The sequence below is a fragment of the Hemitrygon akajei genome, chromosome 10 (assembly GCF_048418815.1).
Source record: "Hemitrygon akajei chromosome 10, sHemAka1.3, whole genome shotgun sequence".
NCBI lineage: Eukaryota > Metazoa > Chordata > Chondrichthyes > Myliobatiformes > Dasyatidae > Hemitrygon > Hemitrygon akajei.
Window position 1 is genome coordinate 27729323 of NC_133133.1, and position 25170 is coordinate 27754492.

Below are 25170 nucleotides of genomic sequence, written 5' to 3' on the forward strand. Positions count from 1 at the left end.
TTGGCAAAGGCATCGTATGAAGGCAGTCCATTATCTGAACTAGATGTCTAGGTGTTCCTCAGGTGTCAGTAATGGGACTGCTACTTTTCACATTGTTTGCAAATACTCTAGATAGTGGGATTGATGGCTTTGTGGCAAAGTTTGTGGATGATACGAAGATAGGTGGAGGGGTAGGTAGTGCTGAGGAAGCAATGTGATTGCAACAGGACTTAGACAAATTGGAAGAATGGGCAAAAAAGTAGCAGATGGAATACAGTGTTGGGAAATGTATGATAATGCATTTTGGTAAAAGGAACAATAGTGTGGACTATTGTCTAAATGGGGAGAAGGTTCAAACATCAGAGGTGCAAAGGGACTTTGGACGCCTCGTGCAAGACTCCCAGAAGTTTACAGATTGACAGGTTGAATCTGTGGTTAAAAAAAGGCAAATGCAATGTTGGCATTTATTTCAAGGGGAATAGAATATAAAAGCAAGGAGATAATGTTGAGCCTTTATAAGACACTAGTCTGGCCGCACTTGGAGTATTGTCAACAGTTTTGGGCTCCATATCTTAGAAAGGATGTGTTATCATTGTCAGGGAAGGTTCACGAGGGGGTTCGGTACTAACATGGATAGAAAATTGGTTGGCAGATGGGAAACAAAGACTAGGGATTAATGGGTCCTTTTCAGAATGGCAGGCAGTGACTAGTGGGTTACCGCAAGGCTCGGTGCTGGGACCACAGCTATTTACAATATACATTAATGATTTAGATGAAGGGATTAAAAGTAACATTAGCAAATTTGCAAATGACACAAAGCTGGATGACAGTGTGAAATATGAGGAGGATGTTATGAGAATGCAAGGTGACTTTGACAGGGTGGGTGAGTGGGCAGATGCAGTTTAATGTGGATAAATGTGAGGTTATCCACTTTGGTGGCAAGAACAGGAAGGCAGATTACAATTTGAATGGTGTCAAGTTAGGAAAAGGGGAAGTACAACAAGATCTAGGTGTCCTTGTTCATCAGTCACTGAAAGTAAGTCTGCAGGTACAGCAGGCAGTGAAGAAAGCTAATGGCATGTTGGCTTTCATAATAAGGGGAGTTGAGTATAGGAGCAAAGAGGTCCTTCTGCAGTTGTACAGGGCTCTGGTGAGACCACACCTGGAGTATTGTGTTCAGTTTTGGTTTCCAAATCTGAGGAAGGACATTCTTGCTATTGAGGGAGTGCAGTGTAGGTTCATGAGGTTGATTCCCGGGAAGATGGAACTGTCATATGTTGAAAGTTTGGAGCAACTGGGCTTGTATATACTGGAATTTAGAAGGATGAGATGGGATCTGACTGAAACATATAAGATTATTAAGGGATTGGACATGCTAGAGGCAGGAAACATGTTCCCGATGTTGGGGGAGTCCAGATCCAGAGGCCACAGTTTAAGAATAAGGGGTAGGCCATGTAGAACAGAGTTCAGGAAAAACCTTTTCACACAGAGAGTTGTGGATCTATGGAATGCTTTGCCTCAGAAGGCAGTGGAGGCCAATTCTCTGGATGCTTTCAAGAAAGAGTTAGATAGAGCTCTTAAAGATAGTGGAGTCAAGGGATATGGGGAGAAGGCAGGAACGGGGTGCTGATTGTGGATGATCAGCCATGATCACATTGAATGGCAGTGCTGGCTCAAAGGGCTGAATGGCCTACTCCTGCACCTATTGTCTATTGTATATTGATTCCGGGGATGAAGGGGTTAATGAATGAGTGGTGTTTGGCAGCTTTGGGCCTGTACTCACTGGAATTCAGAAGGATGCAAGGGGATCTCATTGAAACCATCCGAATGTTGAAAGGACAAGATAAGGTGGATGTGGAGATGATGTTTCCTATGGTGGGGGTATCCAGAACTAGAAGACACAGCCTCAAAATTGAGGGGCGACCCTTTAGAACAGAAGCAAGGAGGAATATTTTTAGCCAGAGAGTAGTAAATCTGTGGAATGCCCTGCCACAGACTGCGGTGGAGGCCAAGTCCTTGCGTATATTTAAGGCAGAAATTGATTGTTTCCTGATCGGTCAGGGCATCAAAATACACGGTGAGAAGGCGGTTGAGTGGGATCCGGGAACAGCCATTATGGAATGGTGGAGCAGATTCGATGGGTTGAATGGCCTAATTCTGCTCCTGTGTCTTATGGTCTGCACTGATTTTGTTCATTGACAGTCAATCAAAGGAACCCGGCAGTGTACTCTGGATGACTTCATTCATCGATGACTTAGAAACTATAAGCACACACAAAATGCTGGAGGAACTCAGCAGGCCAGACAGCATCTATGGAAAAGAGTGCAGGTGAAGTCTTGAGCCGAGACCCTTCTGCAGGACTGGAGAAAAAATGATGTAGTGTAGATTTAAGGGGAGGGACAGAGAAACACAAGGTGATAGGTGAAACCGGGAGGGGGAGAGATGAGGTAAAGAGCTGGGAAGTTGATTGGTGAAAGAGATAAAGGGCTGGAGAAGGGGGAGTCTGATATGAGAGGACAGAAGGCCAGGGAAGGAAGAAAAGGGGGGAAGATCACCAGAGGAAAGGAATGGGCAGGCAAGGAGATAAGGTGAGAGAGGGAAAAGGGGATGGGGAATGGTGAAGTGGGGGGATGGGGACCATTACCAGAAGGAACTAATACATAGTTTTATAGCACTGTATGGGTAGTATTTTAATTTGCTCTGTACTTAATTTAAATACTTAACTCGCTACTCAGTAGTTACTCTTTTTTATACCTTTTGAACTATTTCTACGAAACTTTAGCTACTTGGGGCAGTCGCTTAATTGGGCCAAAATGAACTGGTCCTGATGTGTCCCAATTACTCTGTGTGTGTGTGTGTGTGTGTGTGTGTGTGTGTGTGTGTGTGTGTGTGTGTGTGTGTGTGTGTGTGTGTGTGTGTGTGTGTGTGTGTGTGTGTGTGTGTGTGTGTGTGTGTGTGTGTACACAATGTCATCTTTCGCAGTGGTTATCAGTCTTCATTTATACATACTGTAGCTTTTTTTCCCCACAGATGCCATTGAATTTTTTTCATTGTTTCTGAGAATGCCTGCAAGAAAATGAATCTCATGGGTGTATATGATGACATGTACGTCCTTCAATAATAAATTAACTTTGACACTTCCTACACTTTTCAAGAACTTCCATTGTCATTCTAGTGTTGTTGCATCCTCATTACAAGTTTCCCAGTTTTGCATTTCAGAGCAATATTACTGTCTTCATCCCTCATTGGCTACACATTCTCTCTCTGTAGTCCAGCTCAGGTCTGATTCAGGAGACTTTAAGATCATCACCACCCCCTAGACACTCGAACACATAATGCTGACTAATATCTTATTAACAGTACCGGGGGTGGGGGTGGGCTGTAAGATCAAAAGTACTAGATTTCGGAGGAGACTTCAAGTGATGGTATAGACCCCATTGCACTATTCAACGAACAGAATTCACCCCGGTACCCCCGGCTAGTATTTCGCCAGGGGACAAGCTCTAAGCAGAAGCAGCAAAAAAAAATCTGCTGTTTGGAAACCTGCTCCTTGCGTTTCCTGATCACGAACCACGGAACATCTTGTGGGGAAGAGGTGTTAGATAAAAGTTCCTGCTGACACATTCGGCTTTCTCAAAACAAAATTCAGTGAATAAGGCTAGCTGTTTAACCTTACACGGCTGTGATGCACTTTGCAAAACGCTAAACGTATTCATCTGTGCGCGTGTGCGCGCACCCAGGCGTGTGCCCAAGTCCCTTCTTCATACTTCCCTTTCCTGTGTTCTCTGCAGTCGTAATTCAAAGATGAGCACCCTACATGTCTGCTCGCCTGTCCTTTCCAGGGTGCTGACTGACCTGTTGAATCTTCCCAGCATTTTACAAGATCCTTGCGCTGTATTTATCCGGGACTTTTGATGGATTACCACAGGTTTCCCCTCTTACCTGAAACGTTTCCCTGTGACAAATCGCGCACATATATTACAGATAAACGAAGACAATGGAACAGGTTCCAGACTGTTTGCTTCCTCTATATAAATTGATACAAAATTATATGCAATTTCAAAAAAAAAAATCCCTGGAGGTGTCCTCCCCTGCAACAATCCAGGGAGGAAACGGACTAATCGTCTTTAATCAGAAAAATCGGAACATTGATTTAAACAAAATCAGACGGCGAGATTTAATTATCCGGCCTAGGTAAAATGTATTTACAAGAGCTTTGAACCTTAGAATCCATGCCTGAAATTAAATGATAGGCGGAATAAAGATTCTGAAGCGTGTGGGTGGCTGAGTATTCGGCAAATAGAAAAAGGTCCAGGTTCTGGTGAAGTGAGTCGTTCGGTTATATTTGGTCTGAGAGGAAATGAGCACATTTGACGAAAGAAACTCATCACAGGGTCTTCTGATACGCCTATTTCGCCTTTCCCTCTTTGTAACGTACTGCAAATTTAAAAAACAAAGCATAAACATTAAAAAAAATCTCCCTACACAGCCTCTCTCCAGTAATATGCAAGAATTCGTTGCCACCTCATGGCCCTGGCCTGAGGGTGCCGAGCGAATGAACCCTTTCGGGGGGGTGGGGAGAGAAAGCATTCGCTACAGAGTTGCCCTTTTAAACGTTGGAGGCTGAGGACCATCTGTCAACGTCTAAAGTGGGTGGGAAGCGAGTCCGCTGCAGCCAATCCTCTTTCGGATCAGTTTAGCCGCTAGTGTTTCTGTGCCGCGAAATTGCTCCTGCAAGTTTTTGTTAAAGCAGCCAGTGCACACAGTGGCTAGGCGGGATGCTTTTACACTCACTACACACGCGTGTTCAGGAGGGTAAACAAGCAGGAGGGGAGGAAGCGCTTTGAGATACCTCATCAATTCCAGATTTCAAACGCAGCAGCGGATTAGTCCACACCGTGGACCTGAGAGGAGAAAGGCCTTTCTGCAAAGTTCATGCTTCTAGAACGGAACGTTGTCGTCTAGCCTGAGCACAGTCTTGTGCCTCTGAACAAAGAGGGAAGAGGATCATGTCTTGGTACAATGTGTGCACCTTGCTGGACTGGGCTTACGGGGGCGTGGACCCCCAGTTCGAAGGGAACGGGGGAGCGGAGTGCGCCGCTTTTCTGCCCCTGAGGCAGCGCTGGGCGGAGAGTATTGTCTTCGTGACTCTCTCCCTATTAGAGATGGCTGTGGCCATTCGCAAGATCAGGCGGCAGGAGCTGAGTATAGAATTCCAGCAGAAAAACGACAGCCTGGGCAAGAACCTGCTCTTGGTCGCCCTGTGCCTGACCTTTGGCGTTGAAGTCGGTTTTAAATTCGCCACCAAGACCTTAATTTATCTGCTGAATCCGTGTCATGTTGTCACCATGTTACAGGTAGGTCACCTGCAGCGATAAGATAGACACTTTATCGATCCCAAATGAAAACAGTGTCACAGTAGCCTTACAAGTGCACAGATAGAAGTAGAAAGAATATAAACTGTTACCCCAAACAGTTTAACAGGAGGAGAATCATCGCTTCCCGGGCTCTAGATTGACTCATTATAGGCTGAGGGTAAGAATGAACTCCTTTAGCGCTCTTTGGAGCAGAGCAGTTGTCTTAATTTATTACTAAAAGTGCTCCCTGTTCAGCCAAAGTCGCTTGCAGAGAGTGAGAAACATTGTCCAGACTTGTCAGGACTTTCCGTAGGGTCCTTTGTTCTACCGCAGTCTCCAGTGTGTCCAGTTTGACTCCTGTAACAGAGCCAGCCTTTCTAAAGTTTGTCGAGCATCACCTGTGTTGATGCCAATGCCCTTAGCACACCATGCATGGAAGATGCAACAGACTGGTAGAAAGTGTGAAGGAGAGGCCTGCATACTCTGAAGGATTCCCTCTCCTCAGGAAGTAGAGGTGACTCTGGCTCTTCTTGTACACAGTCTCTCTGTTGGTGCTCCACTCAAGTCCATCATCCAGGTGCATCCCCAGGTACTTGTAGGTCCTCACCACATCCATGTCCTCACTATCAGTAGTAACAGGGAGCAATGAAGGCTTCGTCTTGCTAAAGTCTGTCACTGTCTCCTTTGTGTTACTGATGTTGAGCTGCAGATGGTTCAGCTTGCACCATTTGGCAAAGTCCTCCAATTCATCCTTGTATCCTCTCTTTATACATCCAGCTATTGCTGAGTCATCAGAGAATTTCTGCAGATAACATGACTCAGTGTTGTATCTAAAATCCAAAGTAAACAGGAAAGGAGCCAATACAGTCCCCTGCAGGGACCCAGTGCTGCCTAAAGCCATCTCTGACACACAGCTCTGAAGCCGCACAAACCTGAAGACTGTGTGTTTATGTTGATTCAGTGGAAGTTAAAATGAGATGACAGAACTACAATGGTCCCATAAAGGCAACATAAATTTGCTAAATGTAGTTGAATAGAATAGATTTTGCTTTCAAAGCAGGGGGCTCTTTACAGTGATTACACTCTTAAATTGGGCCTCTAGAAAGGAAAGTGAAAAGAGCGATGTAATAGAAATGAGAGGAATTGCTGGGAATAGCTAACAGGTCAGGAAGCATCTGTGGAAACAAAGTTAATGTTTCAGGTAGAAGATTCTTTGTCAGAACTGGGATGGATAGAACACCCTGATGGGGTGCATCTCTGTAAGCAAAATGACCTATGCTTCTTCCCTGCTCAACATCCAGTGACACAAAGTAACTTTCCTGGTTGAGCCGATGTCCACTTGCACTTCTTCAGACCCAGTGTGCTGCAGTTTGTGCTCCTCTACACAGAAGGGACTAGGAAAGACTGGATGACTGCTTTGCCTTTAGTCCAAAATGGAGGTTCCCAAACTTTTTTTTTAATGCCAATAGACCCCTACCATTAACCAATGGGTCTGTGGAGCCCAGGCTGGGAACACCTGGTCTAAACCTTCAATTTATTGTTGCTAGCCATTTTAACTCTCCATCTAGTTCCAACTCTGCCCTGTGTGTGATCTCCTTAACTTTATAATGGAACCCAGTATAACACCACACAAAATGGTGGAGGAACTCAGCAGGTCAGACAGCATCCACGGAGAGAAATAGGGCTAATGTTTCAGCCTGAGACCCTTCATCGGGACCAGAAAGAGGGAAGAAGCCAGAATAAGAAGGCTGGGGGGGAAGTGGTACAAATTGGCAGGTATAGTAAAGTGAGGTCAGGGGAAGGTGGGCGGGGGGGGGAGTGAAATGCGAAGCCGGGTGGTGATAGGTGCAGGAGGTGAGGGACTGAAGAGAAGTGAATCTGTGAGTGGACCACGGGAGAGAGGGAAGGAGGAGGGCACCAGAGGAAGGCGGTAGGCAGGTGGAGGGGTTGATAGGAGAGCCAGAATGAGGAACGGGAAAAGAGAGGAGGAGGAGTGGGGAGAAATGGAATCAATGCTCGTGCTGTCATGTTGGAGGCTGTCTGGCCGGAGCATGAGGTGTTGCTCCTCCAACCTGAGAGTGGCTTCGTCGTGGTAGTAGAGGAAGCCGAGGATCAGAAAGATATTGGGCAGAGGAATTAAAATGATTGGCCACCGGAAAATCCTGTCTGCTGTAGATGGGAATGAACGTGCTCAGTGTAAGCATAACAGATGAAGGGACTTGACCCGAAACACCAACAGTCAACCCAAATACAACATTGGACTGTCCATTTTCCTCTGCAGTTTCTGCCTGACCTGTTTGATGTCTCCACGATTTTCTGCTTTTATTTTAGATTGCCAACATCTGCAACTTCAGATCTTTCTTTGCTATTCATAAATGCAAGTCTGCCTTTCGGTTTACTTTACCTTGTCAGCACCTTTAAGCTCATTCTCTCCGTTTTCATTATAGAAGCAGATACAAGCTTACTCTGTTTCCTGGCTTCTTACATTAACTCTTTTGAACCTGTATCATATGTCAAACCTGCTCACCTTAGAGGATAATATTCTTCCTGAGTCCAGTACAGACCTAGCTCTGTATGCCTTGAGTATAACTTGATTCTTTTACATTGTAGCCCTTGAGAAAGGGGCCAATGTGCTCAGCTCTATCAGTTGTTTTGTACACATCCATTTGTCTCCAATGTCTAGTGCTCTACAGTCACATGTAGGCAAGACTGGGTGAGGACAATAGATTTTATATCCGTGGACACAATTTGTAAGATTACTTAAAGTTCGTAATTATTTAACTACTTGCATTTCCCATGGTAGGATTTAAATTATGCCGCAAGTCCAGATATTGTCTGATAGCCTAGCAACTTAACCACTCTGCTAGACTACTATATAGTTATTAACATAGAGTATCAGTATTTGTTAACCACCCTACATGGCACAATATTCCTTCCTGTTGCATCAATGCATCCTGTTTCACCAGAATTAGAGCTGCAAATTAGATCTCTAAAGCTTTGCTTGACCAGAAGTCATTAGTGTTAAAATGTGGTGCTTGACCAGAGTTTCTGTCATCAGTGTTGAAATGTGGCAGCAATTTACAGAGCAAATAATCTCTTCATTTTTTGGCAGAGGAATGAATGGTGGCTGGGATTTCTGCTTTTCGAAGTAGTGCTATAAAATTGTATTTGTTAATCTGAAAGGGCAGATTGGAGTCTCAGTTTAATGTTAGTATGCAAACGTGTTCACTATTTGAATTGTTCACAACGGCACACCCTTAGGTTCTAATCAAGATGAAAATAAGCATTGCAATAACTATTTATTTGCTGATGATACTTAAGCTCTCAGACATTTAGTCTAGGGAAGTGAAGGAAGAAGATATTAGTGTCTGACTAAGTTAATGTAAGGTATTCAAAAGGTGACATCCATCATTAAGGACCCCCACCTTCCAGGACATGCCCTCTTCTCGTTACTACCATCAAAGTGGAGGGGCAGGAGCTTGAAGACATACACTCAAAGTTTAACTGCTTCTTCCCCTTCTTCATCCGATTTCTGAATAGACAATGAACCCATGAACACCATTTCACAATTTTTGACATCTTTTTGCACTTCTTGATTATTAAAAATATATTTTATTATAATTTATAGTATTTTATGTGTTGCACTGTACTACTGCAAAACAACAAACTTCACAACAAGCGTCGGTGATAATAAATCTAATTGTGATTCTGAAAGCGTTTGGGGGAAAATTATTCCTAAGTGCAGGGCTAAATCAATTGGATGTTATGTCAGTGTAGAAGAGGGAGATGAGACTAAATGGAGGTTAGAATTGGATAAGTGTCCTCCTGTTAGGTGGCAGAAGATGAAGTGTTCATGGCCATTAATGGGCCTAAATAATAATGAGGATTTTGAAATTATTGCATGGGGGAAGGATTGTATGCCTGATGGTACAGGTAATGACAGAGTACAATGTAGTCTGAGATCAGTGGGGCTGGTCTGGATGACAGAGATTCTGGTTGGTAAGGAGAGCACAATGAAATAAAAAAACTTGGAAGTGCTGAGTAGGGGATACCTTGGCAAGATGAACCAGTTAACACTTCAGGTTAGAAATGCCTTGGAGGAAGGCGCCATTGCTCTGCCTGAGTTAATCCAGGAATTCTGCTTGCACTTTCAAGAAGTTCCTCTTTTTAACTGATGGAAGGTCTAATTGATCAGTTAACAAGGGTTTAATTGATCAAAGGACTATTGGTGGATCAAAATATATATAATGGTTGGAAATGGTATTTGCAGCTCTAAAGATGATCAAACAATGTGTTTGATGTAATAGTCATTTGCAGAAAGTAATATTGTGTCACAAAGTGGTAACATGTTTATATTTCATGTTAATAACTAGTAGCAGTTTAGTAAAGTGATTGTTACTGGACAATATTCTGGACTTGGGAAATGAATTTGAATGCCTCCATGGGAAACTTGAGCAATTAAATAACTGGAGTTTAAGTAGTCTTATTAATGATAATCATGGATATAAAATCCACTATCCTCACCCAATCTTGCAATCTTGACCGACTCTCAGTTTGAGGATGGTCAATAATATTTTGCTTTGCCAACACTGGCCACATCTTGTGATAAATAAATAAAACCACTGTAACATAAAGTTGACTTGCAAATGCCCTCCCTGTACTGTCTTCAATATAATTTTATCTTTAATCACCATCACCTATTACAGTTTTCTGTACCATTGCTTATTTTTAGCTTAACTTGGTAACGGCTATGTAGTTTGAGGATTAGGCTGCTCTCCCAAGAAGTATCAAGTTCTTAGATGTAATCTTGCACTAAACCCAAAGTTCACACAAGCACCCTTTCCAAGAGAGAACTTGCATAAAAATCGGACATGAATCCGGAGAGTTATTTTTGTTTGCACTTCTGGGGTTTTGGTTCAGGAATATTGTTACAAGTACTGGTATGTCAACTAAGTGCAAAGTAAAACATTCAGAATAAACCATTCAGCACAGCTTGAAATGATAGTGAGATTGTGGGCTAGAGCGGTAGGCCAGCAGTGGTGGGAGAACTGTTTGCACTCAATGTACAGGGATTAAGGAGATTAGTCTTATTTATCAACGTACATCGAAGCAAGCAGTGAAATGATCGTTTGTGTCAATGACCGACACAGTCTGAGGATATGCAAGTGTTGCCACACTGCCAGCACCAACATTGCAAGCACTAATCCGTACATTTCTCTGCACCCTGAAGAAATCTACGTGGCCACGGAGAGAACGTACAAACTCCATGCAGACAGCAGTGGGACTGAACCAGAGTCACTGGCAGAGTAATACCCTTGCGCTAACTGCTAATGATACAGTGTCAAAGCATAGTAATGGGGCATGAGGAAAATCGTTGAGCACAAAAACATGCACATAAAAAAAACATGAAGCAACACACACACAAAATGCTGGAGGAACTCAGCAGGTCAGGCAGCATCTATGGAATTTGACGTTTCAGGCCAAGACCCTTCACTGGGACTGGAAAGGAAGGGGGAAAGACGTTGGAGTAAAATGGGGGGGGGAGGGGAAGGAAGTTAGCAAGAAGGTGACAAGTGAAGCCAAGTGGGCAGGAAAGGTAAAGAGAGAGGAAGGAATCTGATAGGAGAAAGTGGCCCATATGAGGAAAGGGGAGGAGGAAGAGGATCCAGGGCGAGTTGATAGGTAGGTGAGAAGAGGTAACAGGTCAGAGTAGGGAATAGAAGAGTTTTTTTAACTAGAAAGTAAAATAAATGTTCTTGCCATTAGGTTGGAGGCTACCTAATATAATAATTAAAAACAGAACGCATAAAAACAATAAATATAAAAATAATCGCATTTAAACACAATCTACAAGTAACTGTTTGAATGTGGCTATATATACAGCATTTATAAATATATTCAACCCCTTTGGAAGTTCTCATGTTTCATGGTTGTACAACATTGAATCACACTGGATTTGATTTGGCTTTTTTTTTTGACACTGATCAACAGAAAACGACTTCCATGTCGAAGTGTAAACAGATCTTTACAAAAGTGATCTAAATTAATTACAAATACATAATACAAAATAATTGATTGCGTAAGCATTCACCCCCTTTAATATGACACACCAAAGAATGTGGCATAGCTGTAAATCAGCCTTTGAGGCCGTCCTCAAAACCAGTGACGTGCACGAAGGGCACTAGTGAGTGAGGCCACCAATAGACCTACCGGTATTATAACTCTGGAGAAGTTGCAAGCTTCAGTGGCTGAGATGGGAGGGACTGCGAATTTAACAACTGTTGCCCGGATGCTTCACTAGTCGCAGTATTATGGAAGGGTGGTGAAGAGAGAGTCTTCATTGGGGAGAGATAAAACTTTCATGATGTCTCAGTTAGATTTTGCCAGAAGGCAGGTGGGAGACTCTGAAATCAGTTGGAAGAAAGTTCTATGGTCTGATAAAACCAAAGTGGAGCTTTTTGGCCATCAGACTAAATGCAATGTTTGGCGTTAAGCCAAACACCGCACATAATTAAAAACACACCATCCCTACCATGAAGCATGGTGGTAGCCACATCATGCTGTGCGGATGCTTCACTGTAGCAGGCTCTGAAAGGCGTGTGAAAGTGGAGGGTAAAATGAATGAAGCAACATACAGGGAAATCCTAGAGGAAAGTCTGCAAGAGAACTGCAACTCTTGAGAAGAATTGTTTTCTAGCAAGACAATGACCCCAAGCATAAAGTCAAAGCTACACAGAAATGTCTTAAAAGCAATAAGTAATGTCCTGTAGTGGCCAAGTCAGAATCCAGACTTTAATCCAATTGAGAATTTGTGGCTGGACTTGAAAAGGGCTGTTCCCTCACGATCCCCATGCAATCTGAGAGAGCTTGAGCAGTTTTGTAAAGAAGAATAGGGAAAAATTGCAGTCCAGATGTGCAAAGCTGTTAGAGAGCTATCCACACAGACTTAGGGCTGAAATTGCTGACAAAGGTGCATCTGCTAAACACTGACTTGAAGGAGGTGAGTAATTATGCAACCAATTATCTTGTTTTTAATAACTCTACTAATTTTGTCCAATTTGTAGAAATTTGTTTTCACTTTGCAACAAAAGATTATTTTCTGTTGATCAGTGTCAAAAAAGCCAAATTAAATCCATTGTAATTCAATGTTGTAAAACGATAGAGCATGAAGACTTTCAAGGTGAATACTTTGTATAGGTACTGTACATATAATTAGGTTGTATACATAGACTGTATATGCATAATGTGATGCTAGGAAAAGGGGTGGGTGTGTAAGGCAACTGATAGGAAATGATAAAGTGACAAAGTGCTCTTGGCAAGAAGAGACTTGCAGCCAGGCACAAAAATACTGTGACTGTGTCAGTATAGGATATTTGTCTTCTCTGATAGATATGTTTTCTGGATATGGCGAGTTATCCACATTCCCAAGGTCTTCCAGTGAACGTTTATTGTCAATAATGTGATAGTGTAGTGGAGGTAAGTTGATGGAAGATCCTTGTTTTGAGTGTTATGTATGCTTCAGTGAATGATTTTGACCTCCAAGTATGACCAAGTACCAGCATGGTCTTGGTATACGTGGGTCTTTTGTAGGACTGCAGATTGCTTTTACAACAAGGAAGAACCTGCACATATCTTCTGTGGTCTGTTCAGTCACTAGTTAGGATCAGAATCTGTTTTATTGTCACTAAAATTAGTCATGACTATGATTTTCTTTTGTGGTGACAGGACACTGCAGGCATAACATAGTATAATAAGTTGTAATTAAATAACTAGTGATATTGATGTATAGCAAGATAATGTTCCAGGGCCATTCATAAATCTAGTGGCAGAGGGGAAGAAGATCTTCCAGGACTACTGAGTTTGGGTCTTCAGGCTCCTGTACCTCCTCCCTGGTAGTAATGAAAAGAAGGCATGTCCCGGATGGTGAGGGTCTTGAATGATGGATGCCACTGCCTTGGGGCTCTGCCTTTTGAAGGTGACCTTGACAGTGGGGAGGCTTATGCCTATGATGGAGCTGGCTGAGTCAACAACACTCTGAAGCCTTTTACAATGTCATGCATTGGTGCCTCTATACCAGATGATGATGCAACCAATTAGAATGCTGTCCAGGGTACATCTGTAGAAACTTGCTCGAGTCTTTCATGGCTGCAGTGAAGCCTGGCAGGATGGGTGAATGTTCTTCTTGTGGGATGTGGGAAGGCAGGGAGGCCCTCAGTGTCCCTGACGACGACAACTGCGAGAAGTTCAACTGGCAATCCACATTAAGGAGCTGGAGCTCAAACTGGATGAACTCCAAATCATTCAGGAGGCTGAGGGGTTGATAGGTAGGACATATTGAGAGATGGTTACACCCAAGGTGTAAGACACAGGAGACTGGGTGACAGTCAGGAAAGGGGAAAAGAGGTGATGGAGCCAGTGCAGAGTGCTCCTGTGGACATCCCCCTCAAAACAGGTATATCACTTTGGATGCTGTTGGAATGGGGGAGAGGGGGTGGTGGAGGGGTTGACCTGGCAGAGAAAAGTCACAGTGGTCTGGTCTCTGGCACTAAGTCTGGCTCTGCAACTCGGAAAGGAAGGTGAGAGAAGAGGCACACTGTGGTGATAGGGGGATCATTAGGTAGAAAACGGACAAGAGGTTCTGTGGGCGAGAACAAGATTCCTGGATAATGTATTGACTCCCAGGTACCAGGGTCCAGGATATCTCAGGATCAAGTCCTCCGTATTCTTGAGTGAGAGGGTGAACAGCCAGAAGTTGTGGTCCATGTAGGTACCAATGATATGGGAAGGATAAGTGACAAGGTTCTGCATTGGGAATTCAGAGAGTTGGGTATTAAGTTAAAGGGCAGTACCTCCAGGGTTGTGATCTCAGTGAGGTCAGAACTAGGAAGATTATAGTTTAATACATAGCTAAGGAGTTTATGTGGGAGAGAGGGCATAAGAGTTTTGGATCTTTGGGCTGTCTTCAGGAAAGGTGGGATCTGTACAGGTGGGACAGTTTGCACCTGAACTGAAGGGGGGAAGATTTGTTAATGCTGCACAGTGGGGTTTAAAGTAGCGTTGCAGGGGGATGGGAACCAAATTGCCAGAACTGTTAGTGAAGAGCTTGTGGAGGCAAATGTTGGTAAGACCTCAAAGTTAGGAATCAGAAGGTTGAGCATGATGTGACTGTTGTCCTGAGCTGTGTATATTTCATTGCAAGAAGTATCAGAATAATTATCACTGGCATGTGATGTGAAATTTGTTAACTTAGCAACAAGAGTTCAATGCACTACATAATCCAGATGAGAAAAAAATAGTAATAAATAAAATAAAAATGATAATAAATAAACAAGTAAATTAATTTCAGTATAAGTATATTGAATAGATTAAAAAGAATGCAAAAAAACAGAGATACTGTATGTTTTTTTTTAAAAAGTGAGATAGTGTCCAAGGATTCAATGTCCATTTAGGAATCGGATGGCAGAGGGGAAGAAGCTGTTCCTGAATCGCTGAGTGTGTGCCTTCAGGCTTCTATACCTCCTACCTGACGTTAACAGTGAGAAAAGGGCATGCCCTGGGTGCTGGAGATCCTTAATAATGGAGACTGACTTTCTGAGAGGCCGCTCCATGAAGATGTCCTGGGTACTTTGTAGGCTAGTGCCCAAGATGGAGCTGACTAGATTTACAGCCTTCTGCAGCCTGTTTCAGTCCTATGCTGTAGCTTCTCCATACGAGACAGTGATGCATCCTGTCAGAATGCTCTCCATGGTACAACTATAGAAGTTTGAGTATATTTGTTGACATGCCAAATCTCTTCAAATTTCTAATAAAGTATAGTCGCTGTCTTGCCTTCTTTATCACTACATCGATATGTTAGAACCAGGTTAGATCCTCAGAGATCTTGACACCGAGGAACTTGAAACTGCTCACTCTCTCCACATCTGATCCCTCTATGAGGATTGGTATGTGTTCCTTCGTCTTACCCTTACTGAAGTCCACAATCAGCTCTTTGGTCTTGCTGATGTTGAGTGCCAGGTTGTTGCTGCAGCACCACTCCACAAGTTGGCATATCTCACTCCTGTACACCCTCTCGTCCCCACCTGAGATTCTACCAACAATGGTTGTATCGTCAGCAAATTTATAGGTGGTATTTGAACTATGCTTAGCCATGTGGTCATGTGTATATAGAGAGTAGAGCAGTGGGCTAAGCACATGCTCCTGAGGTGCACCAGTGTTGATCGGCAGCAAGGAGGATATGTTATCACCAATCTGCACAGATTCTGGCCTTCTGGTTAGGAAATCGAGGATTCAACTGCAGAGGGAGGTACAGAGGCCCAGGTTCTGCAACTTCTCAATCAGGATTGTGGGAATGATGGTATTAAATGTTGAGCTATAGTCGATGAACAGCATCCTGACGTAGGTATTTGTGTTGTCCTGGTGGTCTAAAGCTGTGTGGAGAGACATTGAGATTGCGTCTGCAGTTGACCTATTGTGGCAACAGGCAGGTTGCAATGGGTCCAGGTCCTTGCTGAGGCAGGAGTTCAGTCTAGTCATGACCAACCTCTCAAAGCATTTAATCACTGTTGATGTGAGTGCTACTGGAAAGGCAAATGGTAGTGCTAAAGTGAGGTAGCTGGTTTGCAGACAAAGGCATTTGTAGTGAGGAGAGGCTGTTGGTATAGCAAAATTGCCATCAACATGTTGAGTTACAAAGTAAAAGGTGGACAAAGTTGAAAAGGCTGAATACAAGATTGAAGATGTCATATTTGAGTATTTGCAATATACAAAATAGCATAGATGAACTTGCTGCATAGTTGCAGTTTGGCGTGTATGATGTAGGTGTAAAGGGGATTTCTTCTTTTTCTTTGTTACTGTGTATGTTATTCAAAATGGCTTCTTTGTTAAAAGTAGGAATGCTTCTTTGTTGCGAGAGAGTGCTGGAAGCTTGTTTGGGTTAAAATTTACTGATAACGAGAATTGTATTCCTTTGTAAACCAATTGGGATTAATGTTGTTCTTTCTTCTGAGTTTGTAAGCTATTGTTGGTGGGCTTTTGGAGAGATCGGCGCGAGAGGGTGAGAGAGAGAGGACGCGATGCTGTAAACTGGGAGAGGAATGGACCCCAAGCGGGGGGTCCAAGGTCAGGAGGTACCCCGAGGAGAGGAGATGAGGATAGATGTGCTTGGTTGACCACTTCGGGAGGTCCTGAGCTGCGAGTCGAGGAGGTCTGAGGGGATCGAATGGTGGCCAGAAGACTTCAGTAATTGAGCTCCAACGGCTGTGCACGAAGTGGTTTGAACTTTGATAAGTTTGGCGCCTTGTCTTTATTTTTTTTCCTTCATATATACTGTATCGTTATTAATCACTTAGTTATAGTAATCTTTATAAACTGTAATCATTTAATCGCATATGGTGTCCTGTCTGTTCTTTGGCGAGGCGGGGACATCACACAGCATCCACACCAGCTGATTACCCAGTTTGGCGGGGCCGAAGGCTGCTCCCCCTAGACGAGAACGAGCTGAGCGAGCCTGAGGCGACATAGGGGGTTACACAGGCATCACTGAATCATGGCTGAAAGAAGATGATACCTGGGAGCTTAATATCCAAGGATACACATTGTATTGAAAGCACGGACAGACAGACAGACTGGCAGGCAGGCAGGCAGAGGGGGCAGTGTGCTCTGTAGGTAAAAACTGAAATCAAATCATTAGAAAGAGGTGACATAGGGTCAGATAGTGTTGAATCATTATGGATAGAGCTAAGGAACTGCAAGGGAACGCCCCCCCCCCCAAATGGGAGTTGTATACAGATCCCAGACAGTAGTAAGGATGTGGTCTACAAATTACAAAGTGAGATGGAAAATGCATGCCAAAAGGGCAATGTTACAATAGCCATAGGGGACCAATTTGCGGGTAGACTTGGAAAAATCAAGTTGGTGCTGGATTCCAGAAGGGGGAATTTCTAGTATGCCTATGAGATGGTTTTTTAGCGCAGCTCATGGTTGAGACCACTTGGGGATTCAGCTATTCTGGATGAGGTATTGGGCAATGAAATTTGAGAAGGAGAAGCTAAAGTCAGATGTATCAATATTACAGTGGAGTTAAAGGAATTACAGAGGCATGAGAGAGGATTGAATGGAAAATAACACAGGCAGGGATGATGGCAGAGCAGCAATGGCTAGAATTTCTGGGAGAACTTTGGAAGGCACAGGATATATACATCCCGAAGAGGAAGAAATATTCTTAAGGCAGAATGCACCCTCTGAAGAGAGGGTATATAATAGAGCAAAAATTAGTGGGAAGTTAGAGGAGTGGGAAGTTTTTAAAGGCCAACACAAGGCAGCTATAAAAGTCATAATGAGGGAAAAGATGGAATTCGAAGGTAAGCTAGGCAATAATATTAACGAGGATACCAAAAGTTTCTTCAGTGTAAAAGAGAAGCGAGAGTAGATATCAGACCACTGGAAAATAATGCTGAAGCAGTAGTAATGGGGAGAAGGAAATGGCGGATGAACTGAATAAGTATTTTGCATGAACCTTCACTGTGGAAGACACTAGCAGTATACCAGAAGTTCAAGAATGTGAAGGGACAGAAGTGTGTGAAATTGTCATACGAGGGAGAAGGTTCTTGGGAAACTGAAAGGTCTGGAGGATGGGTCACCCAGACCAGATGCTATATACCCCAAGTTTCTGAAAGAGGAGGCTGAAGAGTTGTGGAAGCATTAATAATGATCTTTCAATAGTCAATTGATTCTGGCATGGTTCCAGAGAATGGAAAGTTTTGCATATTGCAGTCCCCAATGACTATTGTAATGTTGCTTTTTGACTTGCATTTTCTATCTCTTGTAATTTGTAGACCACATCTTTACTACTCTTCTTACCCTTGCAGTTCCTTAGCTCTACCCACAATGATTCAACACCTTCTGGTCCTGTGTCACCTCTTTCTAATAGTTTGATTAATTTTTACCATCCGAGCCATGTCACACCCCTCTTCCTATCTCCTGTCCTTTCGATACTATGTGTAATAAGCTTCCAGCTATCATCTTTCATTTCTTTTCATAAAAATATCTCACTTGGTAGTAGAAACTGCTATTAACATTTTGTTTTGAGGCTTGTCCTGTTCATCTTCATGTCAACCTGTATTGTATAGTTCAAGCAATGAGGAAGACAATCAAATGGAAGTTCAGCTTGATGTAAAATGGTTGTGACCTCAGAATAAGGAAGTTTTGCTGCAGCTGTATGGAGGGAAGTAGGTGTGAGCACACCGGGAGAACTGTCTACTCCTTTATTCTCCTTACCTAAAAAACAATGTGTTAGTCTGGATGTTCACTGGAGTGATTCAGTGGTTGAGAATAGAAATGGTTACCCAACGTGAGGCTTGGTTTCTTGGGTTCAGATTGGGCATGTCCAGATTGAATTTAATTTTGCATCTGATCATACCTCTACGATAAAGAGCGAGTCAAGTGTTCAGATACAAATTAAAACTCGACCTAGTCATGGCCAATGTGAACCTGCATAGGCCAGAGGACTAGTACTTCAAGACTATGACAGGATTAGGCCAGTCGGCCCATCAGTTATTTTCTGCCATTCAATCGTAGCTGATTTATTTTTCCTCTCAATGCCATTCTCCAGCCTTTTTTCCCATAATCTTACTTATTAAGTGCCTATCAATCTCTGATTTAAATATATCCAATGACTTGGCTTCCACAATTGTCTCTGGTAATTAATTCCATAAATTCGTACCCTCTGGCTAAAGAAATTCCTTCTTATCTCTGTTCTTAAGGGCCATCATTTTATTCTGAAGGTATCCCCTTTGTTCCTAAACTGTCCCACTATTGAAAACGTCATCCTCTGCAAGTCTACTCTATCTAGGCCTTTTCAGTATTCAGTAAGTTTCAACTCCACTCATTCTTCTACTTCAGCAAGTGCAGAACCTGAGCCAACAAACATTAGTGATTCACAGAGTCATAGAAAAGTACAGCACAGAAATGGGCCCATCTAGTCCATGTTGAAACATTTAAATCGCTTACTCCCATCGAACTAAACCTGGAGCATAGCCCTCCATATCCCTGCCATCCATGTACCAATCCAAACTTCTCTTAAGCATTGAAATTGAATTCACATGCACCAATTGTGCTGACAGCTGGTTCCATACATTCATGACCCCCTGAGTGAGGAAGTTTCTCTCATGTTCTTAAATTTTTCACCTTCCACCTTAACCCATGACCTTTGATTGTAGTCCCTGCCAACCTCAGTGGAAAAAGCCTGCTTGCATTTACCCTACTTATACCCCTCATAATTTTGTATGCCTCTATCAAATCTCCTCTTAGTCTTCTATGTTCAAGGGAATTGAGTTCTAATCTATTCAATCTTTCCATATAACTCAGGTCCTCCAGACCTGGCAACATCCTTGTAAATTTTCTCAGTACTCTTTCAACCTTATTTGCATCTTTCTTGTAGGTAGGTGACCAAAATTGCACACAATACTCCAAATTAGGCCTCACCAACATCTCATACAACTTCAACATAACATCCCATCTCCTGCACTCAATACTTTGATTTCTGAAGGTGAATGTGCCAAAGGCTTCCTTAAAAATCTTATCTTTCTGTGACACCACTTTCAACAAATTATGGACCTGTATTCCCAGATCCCTTTGTTCTACCATACTCCTCAGTTCCCTACCGTTCATTGTGTATGAAATATCCTGGTTGGTCCCACTGAAGTACAAAATCTTGCACATGTCTGCATTGAATTTCATCAGCCATTTTTAAAATTGTTTTTTAATGCATTTTCTACAACACTACAAACAAAAAAAAACCCAAAAACAAAATAGGAAATTAGTACAGTGCAAGATAAACATACAGTGGTAATATAATACAAAATAAAATAATTGAAAAAGCACCCAAGTTGAAGTTGTGTAAAGTTAGTGTCCACCCCCAACCCCACAAAAATAACTCCAGACCAACCAAAACAAAATGTAGAAAATATAAATCAGAACATTCAAACCCCCAAAACTGTAAATACAATTGAAAACAGAAGATAATAATGCCTACTACCAAAAAAAAGCTGAAAGCAAGGGACTGAAAAAAAAAAACCTAATTAAAAGGAAAGTTATGAAAATACTCAATAAAAGGTCCCCAGACCTTATGAAACTTTATATCTGAATTAAGAATTGAATAATGAATTTTTTCAAGGTCTAAACAGGACATGATATTGTTAAGCCATTGAGCATGTGTGGGTGGGGCAACATCTCTCCATCTAAGAAGAATTAGACGTCTAGCCAGGAGAGAAGCCAAAGAGAATATTCGACATGTAGTCGAACTCAAGCGTATATCTGTCTCACCCAAGAAACCAAACAGAGCAATTAAAGGGTTAGGTTCTAAGTGGCGATTCAGGATAAAGTTATAAAAACATTTCTCCAAAATTTCTCTAGACTAGGACAGGTCCAATACTTATGAATAAGAGAAGCCTCGCCACACCCCCAATCTTGGCGTCATCTGCAAATTTGCTGATCCAGTTAACCACGTTATCCTCCAGATCCTTGACATAGATGACAAACAACAATGGGTGACAAAGAAATAACTGATCCTTGTGGCACTCCACTAGTCACAGGCCTCCTGTCAAAGAGGCGACCATCTATTACCACCCTCTGGTTTCTCCCACAAAGCCATATCTAATCCAATTTACTATCTTTTCTTGAAAACCAAGCAACTGAACCTTCTTGACCAACCTCCCGTGCGGTACCTTGTTAAATGCCTTGCTAAAGTCCGTGTAGATAACATCCACTGCCTTGCCTTCATCCTGGTAACTTCCTTGAAAAACTTTATAAGATTGGTGAGACCATGCACAAAGCCATGCTGATTATCTTTAATCAGTCCATGACTATCCAAATACTTGTATATCTGGTCCCTTCGAGCACCTTTTAATAACATTACCGCTACCGATGTCAGACTCACCGGCCTATAACTTCCAGGAACAACATTAGCTATCCTCCAATCCTCTGGTACCTCACCTGTCACTAAAGATGATTTAAATATCTCTGCTACAGCCCCTGCAATTTCTGCACTTGCCTCCCGTAGAGTCCGAGGGAGCACCTTGTTAGGCCTTGGGGATTTATCCACCATAATTTGCCTCGGTACAGTAAGCACCTCCTGTAATCTTTATAGGTCCATGATGTTGATGTCACTTTCCGTCACTTCTATTAAATCTGTATCTGTCTTCTGAGTAAATACAGATGCAAAAAATTCATTAAAGACCTCACCTTTCTCTATTGGCTCCACACATGTGTAACACCCTGGTTCATATTTTTTCTGTTATGCTGTATGTATTTCATTGTGGCAGTTCTGTAAGAGCAGCGTGTTTTCAGCTTGTCTGGGTTATTGTTGAAGATGAGAGATGAGGAGAAATGTGTGCCATCCAATTAGGATGGTGGAATTAAGGGGAGGCTGCTCTGGTGAGGGACACTGAGGCTGGGCTTGGGCTGTTGTTCAGCAGGAGATGAAGAGAGAAGACACTGGGGAGAACCGGTCATAGCATACGATCCGGTGGGAGATCCATCTGTTCGAGGTGGATTACGAGCGACGTTCGGAAAGTGGTGTGGGCGTTCACGTTGACCGAGGGCCCAGTGCGTGAGTGACAGAGAAGTTTAAGCTGAATTCCAAGTTGTGCCCATTTGACTGCTTAATTAGAATGAGCCCTTTTTGTTATTCTTTACTAACCCTTTAGTTAAGATTTATTTATATAATTACTTTAATTGTATACAGTAGTGGTCACCAACCCGTCGATCGCGATCGACTACGGTAGTTGATCTTTGAGACTTTCCCAGTAGATCTAAAAAAAAAGAAAAATAAATACACAAATACTGTTGAGAGATTGTTTCCGAATTGTGGGGTTTTAGTTCCGTTCTTTCTGCGCAGTGCGCATGCGTGTAGCTCCCCCGCCACGCACTACACAGTGTACTTCAGTGGTCCCCAACCACCGGGCGGCGAGGAAACGCTACGAGTCTGCTGTGCCTTTCCTCATTCCCTGTCACACCCACTGTTGAACTTGAACCCACGCGAGGTCATCAGTCGCCTAAACGCAGTGATACCCTCGCGCCAGGGATCATTGGTTGGCCTCGGGCGGCCAGCGGGAAATGCCGTCGCTACTGGCCTGGAGCACTGGCTCTAAACCTGTTAACACACCGAATGTTCGTGGGGAATCCAGTGCTAAAATATTCGCAGACGACCTAATTCGGGCTCAGAGTTTCGTAAGTATCAGAGCAGCTACCTTGCTGTGATCTACTGAAACAAACTTTTGTTGGCCGATAGATCCTACAAGGGCAAGCGGGCATGTGCCGTGTTGCACTCCTCGCTCTCTCCGGACTGCGACCGCCTCGGCCCTGGCACAGGGACCTCCGGCCCTGATCTTGTCCTCTCACCCCACCCATGACCAGCCGCACTTGGCCAAGGTGTCTGGTGGCGGGTGGGCGGGAGGCTGGAGTTCGGGCCCAGAGGCTGTCTAATGAAGCAATGAAGCCCTCAAAACTGCTTCGGCACCCTGAGTCCAAGCACCCTGCATTTAAAGACGAACCCACTGAGTTTTTTCAGCAGAAAAAACATGAGCAAGCGGGACAGAAGCTAAGTGCCGAGAGCCGCAAAAACTAAATTGCAGAATAGACTGGACATAAGGAACCTGCTTCGAGTATCGCTGTATTCCCATCGTGTTTAACAGCCCCCACCCCCCGTCGGCTGGTCCGCAAGAATATTGTCAATATTAAACCGGTCTGCAGTGCAAAAAAAGGGTGCGTACCCCTGGTGTTTATACATTATTTCTACTTCCGGGTTGCAGGGTTTTACTTCCGGTCTTTTCTGCCCCGGTGCGCATGCGTGTAACTAATTGATTTGGGGTCGATCTTGCCTTTTACTAAGGCCGAGGTAGGGAATCTTGGGCTTAAAAAGGTTGGTGACCACTAATATACAGTGTACTGTTGGTTATTTTGTGGCACTAATTTGTAACAGGGTATCAAATTACACAGCATCCGCACAAACCCAGGTTTGGGGTGGGATTGAGCTGTCTCAGTCTCACGAGTTAGCAGGACTTAGGAGTGTCTTCCCTAGACTCACACAGCCAAGGAAACCAGGGCATTTCACATGGATGACCACTCTGATCTTCCAGAGGATCAATTTCGTCCCTTGCAATCGTTCTGCTCTTAACACATCTGTAGAATCCCCTGGGATTCTCCTTCACCTTGTCTGTAAGGGCAACTTCATGCCTCCTTTTAGTTCTCCTGATTTATTTGTTAACCCTTTGACTCCCAGAACCATTCTCATAATCTCTGGGCCCTCTGCAATGCCAGCACATACTTTTTTAAAATATGACCCCCAAAACTAGTCAGAAAATGTGATCTGATCAAGGCAAATAGATATTCATGCCATCAGGTTGGAGGCTACCCATATGGAATATAAGGTGTTACTCGTCCACTGACAGTGGCCCCATCTTGGCGCAAGAGGAGGCCATGGACCAACATGTTGGAATGGGAATTGGAATTAAAATGGACACTAAGTTCTGCTTTTGGTGGATGGGGTGGAGGTGCTCTACAAAGTGATCCCCCAATTTACCCTGGGTCTCACCAGTGCAGAGGAGGCTGCATCAGGAGCACGGGACACAATAGACGACACCAACAGATTCACAGTTGATGTATTGCCTTATCTGGAAGGACTGTATGGGGCTCTGAATGGAGGTGAGGGAGGAAGTGAATGGGCATTTTGTCTGTTTACAGAGATAAGTGCCAGAAGGGACATTAACTTTGAGGTTTTCACCGTACAGTGCCAGACATAACAATTACAATGTTACAAAAACAATACTGCAAAATATGAATCAACGGTTCATAAACCATTCAGAAATCTGATGGCAGAGGGGAAGAAGTGGCCATAAAATGTTGAGTACGGATCTTCAGGCTCTTGTTCCACCTGCTCAAAAGTAGTAACATGAAGAGGGCATTTCCTAGATGGTGAGGGTCTTTAATGATGGGTGCTGCCTTCTTGAGGTGCTGCCTCTTGAAGATGTCCTTGATCAAGGGGAGGGTTGTGCCATGATTGAGAGCTGGAAGAGTCTACAACCCTCTGCAGCCTCTTCCAATCCCGTGCATTGGAGCCTCCATATCAGGCTGAGTATTGCTCTCCACCAAGCATGCACAGAAATTTGATCAGAAAAATAGAAACTCTGTGGAGTCTTTGACATACCAAATCTCTTCAAGCAATCAACCAGAGCTGCTGGGATGCTGCCTTCATGATTGCATCAGTGTGTTGAGCCAAGGGTAGATTTTCGCAGATGTTGATGTCCAGGAACTTGAAGCTTTTCACCGCTGACCCCTCAAAGAGGACTGGCATCTGTTCTCCTGACTTCCCCTTCCTAAAGTCCACAATCAGCCTGACTGGAATGTAAAATGAAAATGCACTGCACTGGAAAAGCCCACAGGTCAGGCAGCATCTGAGGAGAGAGGAGTAGAATTAATGTTTCTAATCAATGGCTGTCCACTTGTGACCTAAACTTGTCTAAATTAGCAGAACCTGGACAGGATCTATCCTGATGCTGACATGTATAATCAGAATTCAGCTTTGGTAGGCAAACTCCAAATAGGTTTGTGTTCTAAGGTTCAGAGGGAATATAGGCAATTGCATCGAAACCTCTAGCTGGAAAATGTTAATTTAAGAGTTGGTTTTGGGAGAAAATGGTGGTCTTTTGGGACTGCAGTGAGAAGTTATTTCTTCAGGAGGGTTGAGGAGTGCGTCACCTCAAAGGCCTTTGAACTTGATATAGGCCTTGATCATGTTATTTACTAAATTATGAACAGGTTTGAGAAGTTTTATGGTCTC

The 25170-nt window shown here is 43.3% G+C and overlaps 1 protein-coding gene across 1 annotated transcript in view; it reads left to right on the forward strand.

The window, feature by feature from the left end:
- The first annotated feature begins 4688 nt into the window (after positions 1-4688).
- Positions 4689-25170, forward strand: part of LOC140734249 (transmembrane protein 164-like) — a 152289-nt gene continuing 131807 nt past the window's right edge. Inside the window, exon 1 of the mRNA XM_073057961.1 lies at positions 4689-5336. Coding sequence (XP_072914062.1) covers positions 4989-5336 — 348 coding nt within the window. The 5' untranslated portion in view covers positions 4689-4988. The remainder of the gene's footprint in view (positions 5337-25170) is intronic.